General features: G+C 40.9%; 1 protein-coding gene across 1 annotated transcript in view; it reads right to left on the bottom strand.

The window, feature by feature from the left end:
• Positions 1-9,868, bottom strand: part of ERICH6 (glutamate rich 6) — a 41,602-nt gene extending 31,734 nt beyond the window's left edge. Inside the window, exons 1-7 of the mRNA XM_020781843.3 lie at positions 9,588-9,868; positions 7,704-7,746; positions 4,965-5,053; positions 4,147-4,201; positions 2,390-2,490; positions 1,563-1,635; positions 681-799 (exon numbers count right to left, since the gene is read on the bottom strand). Coding sequence (XP_020637502.3) covers positions 681-799; positions 1,563-1,635; positions 2,390-2,490; positions 4,147-4,201; positions 4,965-5,053; positions 7,704-7,746; positions 9,588-9,642 — 535 coding nt within the window. The 5' untranslated portion in view covers positions 9,643-9,868. The remainder of the gene's footprint in view (positions 1-680; positions 800-1,562; positions 1,636-2,389; positions 2,491-4,146; positions 4,202-4,964; positions 5,054-7,703; positions 7,747-9,587) is intronic.
• Positions 9,869-12,653: the final 2,785 nt, after the last annotated feature.

Raw genomic sequence — 12,653 nt, 5'->3', positions numbered from 1 at the left:
AGTGGAGTGTTGATCAATTGCCAGTTCAGCAATTGGAGGAACTAAAACTTCCTTAAGGTCCTTATAGGCATCCCCTTATATTACCTTTTGGAAACTTAGATTCCTCCCACATACAGTGCATTGCTAATGTGTAAATTTAAAAATGATCTTTTTACAAATCTGTTGAAATACCAAAAAACTTCTAAATGCTGCAAAATTTTCCCAAAATGTTGTTTTGATGGGTAACTTGCACATTATTTTAAAAAATGTAGTGCCAATATTGCTGATTTAAAATGTTTAAAAATAATGAATATTGACTTCATTCTAAAAACATGCAACTAGTAATATCATTGCTTTTAATGTGTGACCTCCAAGCTCTGATTCAAACCCCAGGTGTAGCTTGTTCAAAGTAGGAAGTCTGATTGTACCTTTGGGAGGGCCTGTTGCCTGGGGTAAAGGCTAGCACAGGTTAGCTAGCATGCAAAAAGTTCCTTCCAAGTTGAAGAGCATGCATCTTTACTTCAACAAACACCGTTACCAAGAGATAGGAAGGATCTCTGTCTGAAACCCTTGGGGAGGCCTTCCAATTACAATACAAAACACTTGTCCAGGTGAGCACACAATCCGGCCCAAGTTCTATGTTCTATTGCCGCAAATATTTCTTCCATTTTTAAACAGTAAGTAGTAAGCCTTCTACTTACCCCTTCTCTTTTTCTTCTTTGTGACATGGTCACAAAGCCAGCTTGCATCTGTCTGTATTGAGACAGATAATCCCAAAGGTTGCTGATTTGTATCAGCAGCCATGGTATCCAGGGCCTCCCTTTCAACAGACAAAACATAACATGTGTAACCAAGCTGAATAATTAGTTTATGTCTCAAATAAATAAATAAATCCACAAACTTAAAACCCCTCTAAGGCTCTTTGTTACTTTTCATGCTCATGTGCTATCTCTATTGCCCACTGCTTTGAACTAGTGGAAATACAAACTAGCAGAAGAAATTTTATCAGCAAACAAGACAGGAAACTGCATTTATATCTAGGATACGAAATCTCCTAATATTGGCAGTGCTAACCCACTGCCACCTTTATTAATTTTGGAAATGACTACAAACCTCACAGTTTGTGTTCTTTCTACAAACCAGAGTTGTTAAAGGTACATCCTTAAAGGAATGGCCAACAGTGCGTGTGCCTGGAAAAATACTCCAAATTACATTAAACTGATTTTGTTACTGAACATAAACCTGTGATGGGTTTTGCCTTTCAGTCTCCAAAGCATACTCCTGCAACCCATGAAAATATCCCAGCCCTTCTTAAGCATCTTGCCTTCCAGTCTGCTGGACTACAACTCCCATCAACCTCAGCCACTGGCCATATTGACTAGATACAGTATTATGGGAACTGCAGTCCAGGGTAGAATGTTGCTTTATTTCAAAGACTGCAAGTGAAGTCTTCCCACCTCTCTGACTATCATCTAAAAGAAAAGAATCCATCACTATCAACGCAGATGGAACCTTTTATATAATTACTCAAGCTTGACTTGAACAAACTCCCTTTTGGAAAGCAATGCTTTCCAAAGGCTCACCTGCTTAATTCGTATACAGCAGCACTACTTTCTCTTCTAACTGTTCCCAATATTTTTGGAAAGCCTTTGGTTCCTGCTGAGCACAAACCAAATGAGTTACATGCATAGATGGCTAATTCTAGTGGCAAATATTAATACATTACCTCTCATAAAAACAAACATACACATATATAACAAAATGAGTAATTCTACCCTGACAACAATGACATTTAACCTGAGTGCCCATTGCCCCTAGCAGTAGCTATTATGTAACTACACTATTGTGTTGTACTCTTCTGCAAAAGTGCATCACATTAATAGACCCAGGTCTCTCAAAATCTAGCTTAACAACTGTGTCACACTGGACACTGAGGTTTAAAAGTGAGAAACACTGTTCTTCAAATGAGTTGGGTTTCAGCCCACCCCCACCCAGTCTGGTCCTATCTGCTTTCCCAGGACCATAAAATGTAGAAGAAATCACAAACCAGCCTGACCCTGCTCCATGAACATCTGAACTTTTGGGTTCAGTGGCAGGACTACTCTTGCTTTGGATCTCGCTGGAGCGATGGGGATCAAGTTGTATGTGCATAGAAACAAGATTGCATGCAATGGAGCAAGCCTTCTCGGTCCAATCCAATGCGATCCTGTTTCCTTGTCCGATCCCACTTTCCCCTTAATTATTAGTTTTATTTCCTAGTCTATTCATATCACTACATCTAGCTGTTCCTGTTTGGGCCCAATTGGCACACTTTTTAAAATGCAGTTGAGCTCAGGTGTTTTGTCTAGAACACTGACCTAAACTGTCTTCTTAGTGCACAAAACTGTGAGGATGTAAAAATATATATGACCTGTGCTCAATGATGATGCTTCAGTGGTTTGGAATGAAGATAACTCTGTTAATTCAACAGAGGCAGTACTCTCTGATCCTGGCTCTGGACTTCCTTCAGACCTAAGGAAACAGAATGACAGTGTATTAACATTTAAGACCAACAGCAAGTGATGGAAAATTAAAGCAACTCAACACAGTATGGGATAAAAATTCAGCATTCTACTGGAAAATAATCTTTGGGATATTCTTCTCTTGCCTCACCCTTTCACTATACATGGTACCTGGAAACTGGCTCAGGGTAGTGGGGTCCAGCCCTTTATTGCTGGTGGGGGGAGCACAGAGAGTAGCAAGAAACTTTGGTGTGGAGTAGTGGTCCCCAGATGTTCATGGACTGCAACTCCTAGAAGCCTTCGCTACTAGCAGCCCAAAAACATCTGGGCATCCAAGGTTGGGAACCACTGTTATGTAGGAAGAACTACCCACTACACAGTTCTCTTGGATCCCAGCACTCTGCTAGCAGAAGCCTACTGTTGGATTCTGCTCTGTCACAGCATCTGTGTACAAGTGGATATTCCATCTCCATAGAATCCTGTACTTGTGAATTATTTTAATGTATACTGTGTTGCAATGTATGCTGACATTCTTCTATGCACTTCTGCACCCTGGAAAATAATTCTTGTGTTTTATTGTAAAAATGCACATGTTGCTAAACTGACTGAGTCATAATACAAACGTGGCATTAGTAACTGCCATTGTCAGTTCCCAAGGGATTCTGAACCTGACTACAGCACAGCCAATAAGAAATAAACATGTTTTCAGTTCAGTTGCAATATCATTCTTTCAAAGAACAAACTCAAGTGCTGAGTGTCAGCAGGAATGAAGCCAAATGAGGACATTGAGAAACAAACAAGGTATCAGTATGCTTAGGAGAACCTGAGGTCTTGCAGCAAGACAAAATATTTGTTAAAAACCAAGAAAAACAATGCACTCTCGATAGCCATCAGATGTATAGCAAAAATGTAAGAAGAATATTGTGGGAATGGGAAGACAGAAGTCCCAGCTTGGAGAGAATGTCTGGTTGGAATTCTGAACAAGAACACTCAATTTGCATTGGAAGATATGTTGTAACATTTTGTGGCAGTTCTATACTACAGTAATGACATGGTCATTTATCCCACTGAATACTTGCATCAATAACTGGATCAGGCCATAAAGCAAAGGAAGGATATATGTTAAATAACATTCAGTATTTGAAAATAATATTAGGAGCCTTCATCTTGTAAGCAGTGATGCACTTTAAAAGCTAATAAAGGAAGCATGTTTTCCCATGGGATTCATCAATCTAGCTACTGCAACATCCCTAATTTTGATTGGCACTCCATTTTCCAGTGCTCATCATAGAACTGTCTGAATAAGAAACAGGCTGAAATCCTATTGTGCTGGTACTAAAAAAGCGTAACTGCTGGAGGTGAAATACTGTAAGCTAATAGATCTCTGTAGACATTATCTGTCGTATCCTGAGCCTTATGACACAGGATGCAACAGACAATATTTATGGAGATTTCTCAACCTGAGGAAATTCAGTCCCAGCAATTGCTCCTTTTAAGTAGTGGTGCAACAGGATTTCAGCCACAATGTAGTAAGGAAAAACTCTAATACAATGTCTGAACACATTCTAAGGAATCACAGAAATTTTGTTCCAAAAGAGTGCAAATGTAATAGGGTAAATCCCACTATAATTATGAACAGCACAAGATGTCTTATTGTTATTGTTACCTAGCTGAAGATATTTGTTCTGTACTTTTCACTCTTCTTGGATGATCTTCAGAACCTGTTTATAGAAGCACCATTAACACCCAAAACATGATAATACATGGTTAAACAAACACATAGCTTTCACATCAATTTTTTCCTACTCAACCACTAAATAAAAAAAAATCTAGTTTTCAATGTGATCATCTGTTCAATGAATCTATACTTTAAAAAGGAAAACAACCTGTTGTTCTTATGCTGATAATAGTGATACCAAGACAGGGATGTTTCTTTTTAGATACGAGTCCAAGGAAATTGTTTCACAGCTTCAGAAGAACACCTTTGGCCTGACCCCACCTTATACTCCTTCCTTAAAACGGTTCCTACCAGGGCTTGGACTGTCAGCCTTCCTCAACTTAGTACTTTTCTAAGGTGTTGTGTACAACTATCACCATTCACAGCCAGAACAACTACTGTACTTCAATGGCTGAGGATAATGTGCCCTGTTACCTAACACTTGGAGGGCTTCCACTACCTGTGTGGTTCATTTTGCAGCTCTGTCAGTTGTTCAACCAGTATAAGGAATTCAAGGAGAGCAAACAGATTTTCCATGGACCCAGAAGGGTTACAGAGAGAATGCAGTTAACTTGGAGATTTATGTGAAACATAGCTGGGTGAAGAACAGTAGCAGGAAACCAAGCAAAATGTAATTGACCTGAGCAGCTGTGAAAATTGAAACCCTGTTATAAACTGATGAGTCTCAAAGTACTCATCACCTTCCCTGGCATACTCCAAATGCAGGACATTCTCAGTCCAGTTCAAAAGTAGCAGAGATGTAGTACCTCTTCTCATATCTGCCCCTTCCATAGTCTCAGCTGCATCCACCTCAATGTTGTCATTCTGTGGTTTTTCCATGCGACTTTCAGGAACCCTATGTTGGAAAGAAATCACGTATAGTTTTTTGGAACTATAATAACAATCATCATCATCATCTTTGAACTACAGAGCTGAAAGGGACCATTTGGATCATCCAGTTCAGCCCCTGTCAAGGAGACACAATGCAGAATCAAATTCCCAACCTCTGACTCCACAGCTAGATACCTAAACCACCAAGCTAACCAGCAGGTACAGCTGAAATTCCGCTGGTTAACATTGAGTCACAATGAAAGTAGGCCCATTGGATCAGTTGGGATTTGGTGAGTCAACTCATTCATAACTTCTGTTGATTCAATGGGCCTATTCTAGTTGCAACTTACTATTCTAAGCAACAGGATTTTAGCCAATGCATGAATCTGTCCATCCGTCCATTGCTCCATCTTTCTTTCCTTCCAGATATTTGTACTCTGCCCTTCTCCTCAAGAGGACATCAGGTGGCTGACAATATTAAGAACAACCGATTATGTTGTATTGTTGCTATAATACATCTCTGTTGCTACTGTTGTTGATAGCACTGTGAATGCCCGTGGTTTTATCTCATGAAGTTTTGTCCCATAAAGGTAAAGGTAAAGGTTCCCCTTGACAATTTTTGTCCAGTCGTGTTCAGCTCTAGGGGGTGGTGCTCATCCCCGTTTCCAAGCCATAGAGCCAGCGTTTGTCCGAAGACAATCTTCCGTGGTCACATGGCCAGTGCGACTTTGTCCCATACCGTTCGTTTTATTTATAAAGAATGAAAGTAGGGCTGTGTGCTATCTTCAGACAAATGTGGAAGAATAGATGGAGTCAGGGACTTTTGTGAAGCCCTGCGGCAACCACAGGGTGGAACAAATAGTCCACGGTCACCCACTGGGTAGAGCAGCACCCAACATGGATCCGTCATGTTCAATCTGGTAATCTAAGGGTGAAAAGTGGAAAGATTTTTTGAAAAGGCATTGTGCCAGTAAAGGGAAACTGAAATTAACATTTCAGGAAGACTGAGTGGGCACCGAAGGAGAAGATTAACATCTGAAATGCCCAATGAAGCCAAAGATTTCCCTTGGACTATGCCAAAAACAGGTGTTAGGAAGGACCTCTGCGTGAAATTAGGAAGCTCTAGCGGCCACTGTCCGTATGGTTTTTTTAAGTTACACTGCAAAGTGAGGGACTTCCATTGGTGCCTGGGCTATGCCCTTTTAATGTTTCTTTACAATTTAGTTCCATACTCATGCTGTATGTGCACATGTGTGTATGGATGAATGCATGCATTTGTCACAACTTAACAAAAATAGTCTAATTCTCTTAACATTTTCATTTGTTTTTAATTTTACCCATATGTCATATACATCCATACTTTTAAATTGTGCAACACTCTGACAGAAAGAAAGAAAGAAAGAAAGAAAGAAAGACTTTAGGGTGAAAGAAAGAAAGAAAGAAAGAAAGAAAGAAAGAAAGAAAGAAAGAAAGAAAGAAAGAAAGAAAGAAAGAAAGAAAGAAAGAAAGACTGTAGGGTGTCAGGGGTCTGTCTTTCTTCCCTGTTCTGTTCCTTTGAGTTCTCCTTTCTTGTTGGTGTACTGAGGTCACTGCCAAAGTTCATAAACATTCTCTTGTCCTCTATTTACTTATACAGTATTCCGTTGGCTGCAGGTGGGCAAAAAATTCTACCAGAAATATGGCCCTATTCAAAAGCCTGTTGCCACTGAATATGGACCTCTGATTTTCAGTTATGGCATTATTATCTCTATTCTGTGTTTATACCTCACTCCTTAATAGTTATCTACAAGTGGCTGTTGCTGCATTTCCAGCAATTAATATAAAAGGCAAAATTCTGTTCATATACATATGACACAAAATTACACCTGTGTACATGTGCTGGGTACATGGATAGGGAACTGCGCATTTCGATTGCACAACTGGCTGCAGGATTTCCATTGTAACTACTGCACAATGAGCCAGTGGAAGTGCTTTACAGATAACACTTCTGCCTTGGTAGTTAGGTAGCTATTATGGGTGCTAACCCAGCAGTTCGAAAGCATGTAAATGCAAGTAGATAAATAGGTACCACCTTGGTGGGAAGGTAACGGCATTCCATGTCTAGTCACACTGGCCACGTGACCACGGAAACTGTCTTTGGATAAATGCTGGCTCTATGGCTTGGAAACGGGGATGAGCACCGCTCCCTAGAGGCGGATACGACTGGACTAAATGTCAAGGGGAACCTTTACCTTACTTTGTGGGTGTAATGTCAAGTTGTGTCTGCATGACTATGCGTGAGGATTATGCCTCACAAGTTTTCTGATGTAGGAAAAAAATTATCCTGACCTGTTTCTTGAACCTACTCTCAGTTAATTCTATTGGATGGCTAGCCATGTTTTCGGAGGACTTTCATATTCTTATTCTTTCTTTATCCATTGCAAAACTACCACTGCAGTCAATCCTTTGCTCACAGCTCAGGTAGCTGGCTCAAGACTGACTTAGCTTTCTCTCTTTCTGAGGTCAATAAAATGAGTACCTAGCTCGCTGGGGGGTGGGGTGGGGAATGTGTAGCCTGCACAATTAAACTGTAAACCGTCCAGAAAGCACTTTAAGTGGTTTAGGACAGTATGTAAGTAGAACATTTTACACTTTACCAAAAAATAAAAGCAAATAAAAACAGGGTTTCCATTTACCTCCCAGAATTATCCATTGGCGAGCCTCCAGCATCTTTACTGCCTGTTGAACACAAACATATGTAGTTAAATTCATTGGTAACATGTTCCTAAACTCATAGTTTCCAGTAATTAGATGAACATTTCAGGTGGGAAGCAGAATAATGAATGAATGATCTTTATTACAGTCACTGACCAGCAAATATATGCAAATGTGACTATAACACAAAAATACAATAAGTACTGTAATAACATAAGGTTGCAATATAACAGCACATGTACACAATCTATTACAATGTAACTAAATTAGACAGAGCCTCCTTAGTTTCTCTGCAGTGTTCAGTAAATACATTCAGTAAATTCTGTACCAAAATAATAAAATAATAAAAGCAAAATAATTAAAATTCTGGTGAACTGTAGCCCCACTCCAGTTAAAGTTAGTTATGTTTACTTGGAAGTAAGTATGACCAAGCAAATATGCACAGGATCAGCCACTGCTTTCCATTAAAATTCATTAGGTCATTAAGTTGGGTTTAAACCAGCATAATTTCATTTCTTGTTGTTTAGTCGTTTAGTCGTGTCCGACTCTTTGTGACCCCATGGACCAGAGCATGCCAGGCCCTCCTGTCTTCATTTCAGTGGTAAATAAATGAAAAACAAAATTTGAATAATATATAGAAGTTGTAAAATGCACTAGACTCCTCTCATTTTCTCAATATATCCCCACAATGTTCTGCGTTGCATTTGTTGACAAGGAAGAGGGTGTTTCCCAGAATGAAGCAAAGTCTGAAAACACCTACCAAAATGTCAGTAAGATTGGGTGTTTATGTTTTGTCTTGTATTTTTAATGTACAGCTTTTCTGTAACATTATTCGAGCCTCCTGCTCTTTAATTTAAAATAGGACCTAGCTAATATGGGGATGTTTTTGTACATGGATAATAATTAGAGGACTTGCAGTCAAAGCATGATGCTGTCATTTTTGCAAATAATTCCATAGTTGGCAAAATGAATTCAACTTCACAAATGAAGCCTTCATACTCTCTCTTTCCTGAGATACCCTTACACTTTTGATACACATGGCAACCATCCACCCCTGATGTTGCACAAGACGGTCTTATGCCCTTTGAAGAAAGCCAAATTGGTGACTTTAAGGGCAGTGCTGCAATTTGCTTTAGATCACAAGGCAAGACAGATGAAACTATAACAAATATATGCCCAATTTGGAATGTGGTCACTTGGTACTTTTGGCACTGAAGTTCCACCTGACCTCACTGTTACAATATTATCCCAACTGTGAGTACCACATATATACTTAAAATTCTGGGTAGTACGTCCTGCATCTGATGAAGTGGGCTACAGCTCATGAAAACGCATGCTGTAAATACATGTGTTCGCTTTTAAGGGCTCTGTTGCTTTTTCTGCTATTCCTTTGAGGAATGAAAACAGGATGGGTGAAACATGTATCAGCTACATTTTGTTTGTTTGTGGGAGAGACAGTGAAGAATTAAGATGGCTGGGGGAGAGCATATTGATTATTGTGCATGTGAATTATTCTAATACACCACCTTGCAGCTTTTTCAATGCCAACCCGCCCCCAAGGAGATATTTTTCCGGACGGGCATCTTGAGGAGACACAGATTGACAGCCCACTCAAATGGTCCCGACTCCATTCACAAAGCATGAATTTGGCGATGCGCGCGCATAGTTCCTTGAACTGAATCGCTCCTGCACGTGACAGCCGATCCTTGCCTCAGAAGAGTCTGAACCCAAACCTCGGTTTAGACTCAACCTAAAAAGAGGTCAGATTAGAGAGAAACGTCTTCTCTCGCGAATTCGGACCCCCCCCCCACTCCCGATTCTTTCCATGGCACCGATATTCTTGGCCACGGATCCCCGAGCAACACCTGGCTCTTCGGCTTCATCGTGATCCTCCTCCAGGTTCCCGGGAGCGCCTTCCATAACGCGATGCACCCAATTGCTCCTTGCAAAAACATCGCGCAGGGGCGGCGGCCCCTTTAAGACTCCAGGGGCTGGTCAGAAGAGCAGCGTTCTGTGCTCTCTGTGATGCGCCGTGTTGTGCGTTCTGGTTTCCAGGGTGACGACGACGGGCCGGAACTACACCTCTTTGCCTCTCCCGGGACTTCACCGAGGCGGCTCAGCAGGGCTTCTGACGTCTTTGCAAAGGCTCCGCCTTCTGCTCGTGACGTCATCCTCCTGGGCTTTAGGGTTCTTCGTTTTTGTTTCCCCCCTCCTCGATCTGTTTCGGAACGCATCTCTCCCCATCCTTCATAGTCCAGATAGTTCTTGTCGGGGCTTTTAAAAGCAGTAAGAGGCAGGTGGCTGAATGTTACTTGAATGGTTGCTGGTTTTTCCCCCCCACACATGGTGGTTTAGTGCAGTCAGATATTGAAGACGTAGGAGCTTTAAATTGCAAGGACTGGGGCATCATCAAGGACACCCCTCTCTAGGTGTAGTCCTCACAGTACCTGGGCAAAGAAAGGATACCCCCCCCCCCAGTTTATTGTTGAAAATACTGTACCTCCATGACAATGCTATGATCTTGTAGCTTTTCAAAGGAAGACTATGCAGGAAAGTGTATGTATAATGCCTGGAGCTCTTCGTTTGAAGAGCTGGGGTGTGATACGCAATCAACAGCTTTCTCAGCTGTAACTTTAAAACCACACACCCCCAAGGCAGCCTGTGCCTCTCCTGCTTTACATTTAAGAATAGGTATCTGCCATGAACTTTTGGGACTCTCAAATCCTCTGCACTAATGACAAGACAGTGATGCAGGCCTGAGGAAGTGGGCATCCTGCTCAATGAAAGCTAGTGGATTGTATGATTTTTGCTTGTGGTCTACTGCAGTGAAGTTTCTTTACACCCAGGTTATTAAATGAGTAATTAAATGATGGGAGAGTCAATTACAAAAATGCCTGCGTCAAGCAGAATGCATTTGAAGCAGCTAAGGAAGCCTCTTCAAATAGCCAAATAAGACAGGAACAGTAAAAAAAGAAGTAGAAGCATTCCCCTACTTTGTAAGGTATGAAGCTTCTGTCAAGGAAAGTCCATTCCATGTCAAAAATCTCTGCTTGTTTAAATGGTTCCTGGTCTGGTAGCGCTGTTGGGGGAAGTTACGGCATTCCTTTGTCATGCTGCAGGTTGTGTTATGTCGGAACTCAGTATGGTGGAACTCTCTAGCACAGATATGGGCACAAGGTGGGATTGGTGCGCTGACACCTCCCTGTTTGTCCTTTTGGCCTTCCAGCACAGGAACACAAAACACCATCCTGGGAGCTGACAGCGAAAAGCAGCTGCAGGCTTTGCTGTGCTGGCATACTCTGCTTTCAGCATCGAAGTGAGCTCACTTTTGGAATGTACTGTAACTATTCTAGGGACATAGCATCACAATTTAAATGGTCTTGTGCCAAAGCTAGAGTTCTAGGAATCTGGATCTTTCAATGTTTATGGCTGAGTAAATCCACCCTAGAGAAATCTCTTGCTCAATCTTCCTTATACAATCAATCATAAACACCATATTTAAATATATACCTTAAAAGGTCTCTTTTGTCCGCGGGTATGGATGCTGCCACTTAATTGCTCCTATTTGAATAGCGTGAACATCCTGGAACAGTTCACAACTGAGAAATGGTTCTTCAATCTGTGCATATAGACATTTTGCCGCCTGTTAGAGCAGATGCATAACAAAGCAGCTTGCCAAGCACTCAACAGAAGATCAGACTTACATTTTCGTACAGGATTTGGTTACAGATGAAGAAACCAACATATGCAGCCAAGCTAAAGCTTTCGTTATTAACTAGAGTAGGCTTACGACTGGCTCAGCAGACTGTAGAACAGCAGCGAGAGGACGTGCAAAGCACAAAATAGCTGAAAAACATAAGCATCCAGGTTGTGATGATACCTTTATTAGGCCAACTAAAAAGGAACAACATTCTCGGTGCTGCAGAGAATTCCACAACATGCCCTCACTGTTCTTACTGATGGGATCCCAAAGCTGTCCAAAACTACTAAAGTTATGTCAATATTCATCTGCCAGGAAGCCATGTTTTCAGCTTTGCTGTTTACAGGTAATACTCTATTGAAGGATAAGACATTCAACAATGGTAAAATTGTTGTGTTTCAGAATAGTAGAATTGTTCCTCAGTTCTGCAGGAATTGAAATGCAAAAAGAAATGAGTAAGAAGGGGAAAAGCCACCTTAGTAACCCACCAAATGTTTTGGGCTACAGCACCCATAAGCCCCAGACAGAATGGCAGTAGACAGTGCATCTTTAGAGCAAAACATGTGGAGTGTGCAACATTGCCTATCTGTGCATGAGAAGTCTGATCTGAAATCAGAATACTAGTAGTTCTGCACAGGGGCATTTTTCTAAATTCTTGGACTCTGCTATGAAGTGTCCATATTTATGTAAAATGCAAAGTGTGATTTATTACTATTGATGATAGTACAATAATATTATTAAGCCTAAAAAGAGTTAAGAAGATCTTTCTAAGGCTTCATTTTGTGCCACAACATTAGGCTGGCATAGTGATCTCAAGATAATTTGTTTTCAGTTAATTCCTTTAAGGTCTTAATCCAATTTTTACAACAGGTATCAAATACATGATTCCATTGTCTTAATGGATTACTGAGCCTTTTAATTCCTTCATGTGTGCTTCTGAGTTATCAACAATAAACAGTAAATTAAAGAGTGGTACAACTTAATGGTTTGTAACTACCATTTTTATCTGGCAAGTAAAAGCACACAGGATGTGTTTAATGTGTTATAAAATACACCCACAGAAAATGGCTTGTGTAGTGAAATTGCACAGGTGTAGCATTCTTTCAGCTGGCTGAATAGCTCAGTGGTTTAGGTATCTGGCTGCGCAGTCTGAGCTTGGGAATTCAATTCACCACTGTGCCTCTTGTGAGTAAAGCCAGCCTGTGCAACCTTAGGCAAGCTGCTCAATCCC

Source organism: Pogona vitticeps, chromosome 3, assembly GCF_051106095.1.
Source record: "Pogona vitticeps strain Pit_001003342236 chromosome 3, PviZW2.1, whole genome shotgun sequence".
In the NCBI taxonomy this organism is placed as follows: Eukaryota; Metazoa; Chordata; class Lepidosauria; order Squamata; family Agamidae; genus Pogona; species Pogona vitticeps.
The sequence above is the reverse complement of the archived record's forward strand: the minus strand, read 5'-3'. Positions and strand labels throughout refer to the sequence as shown.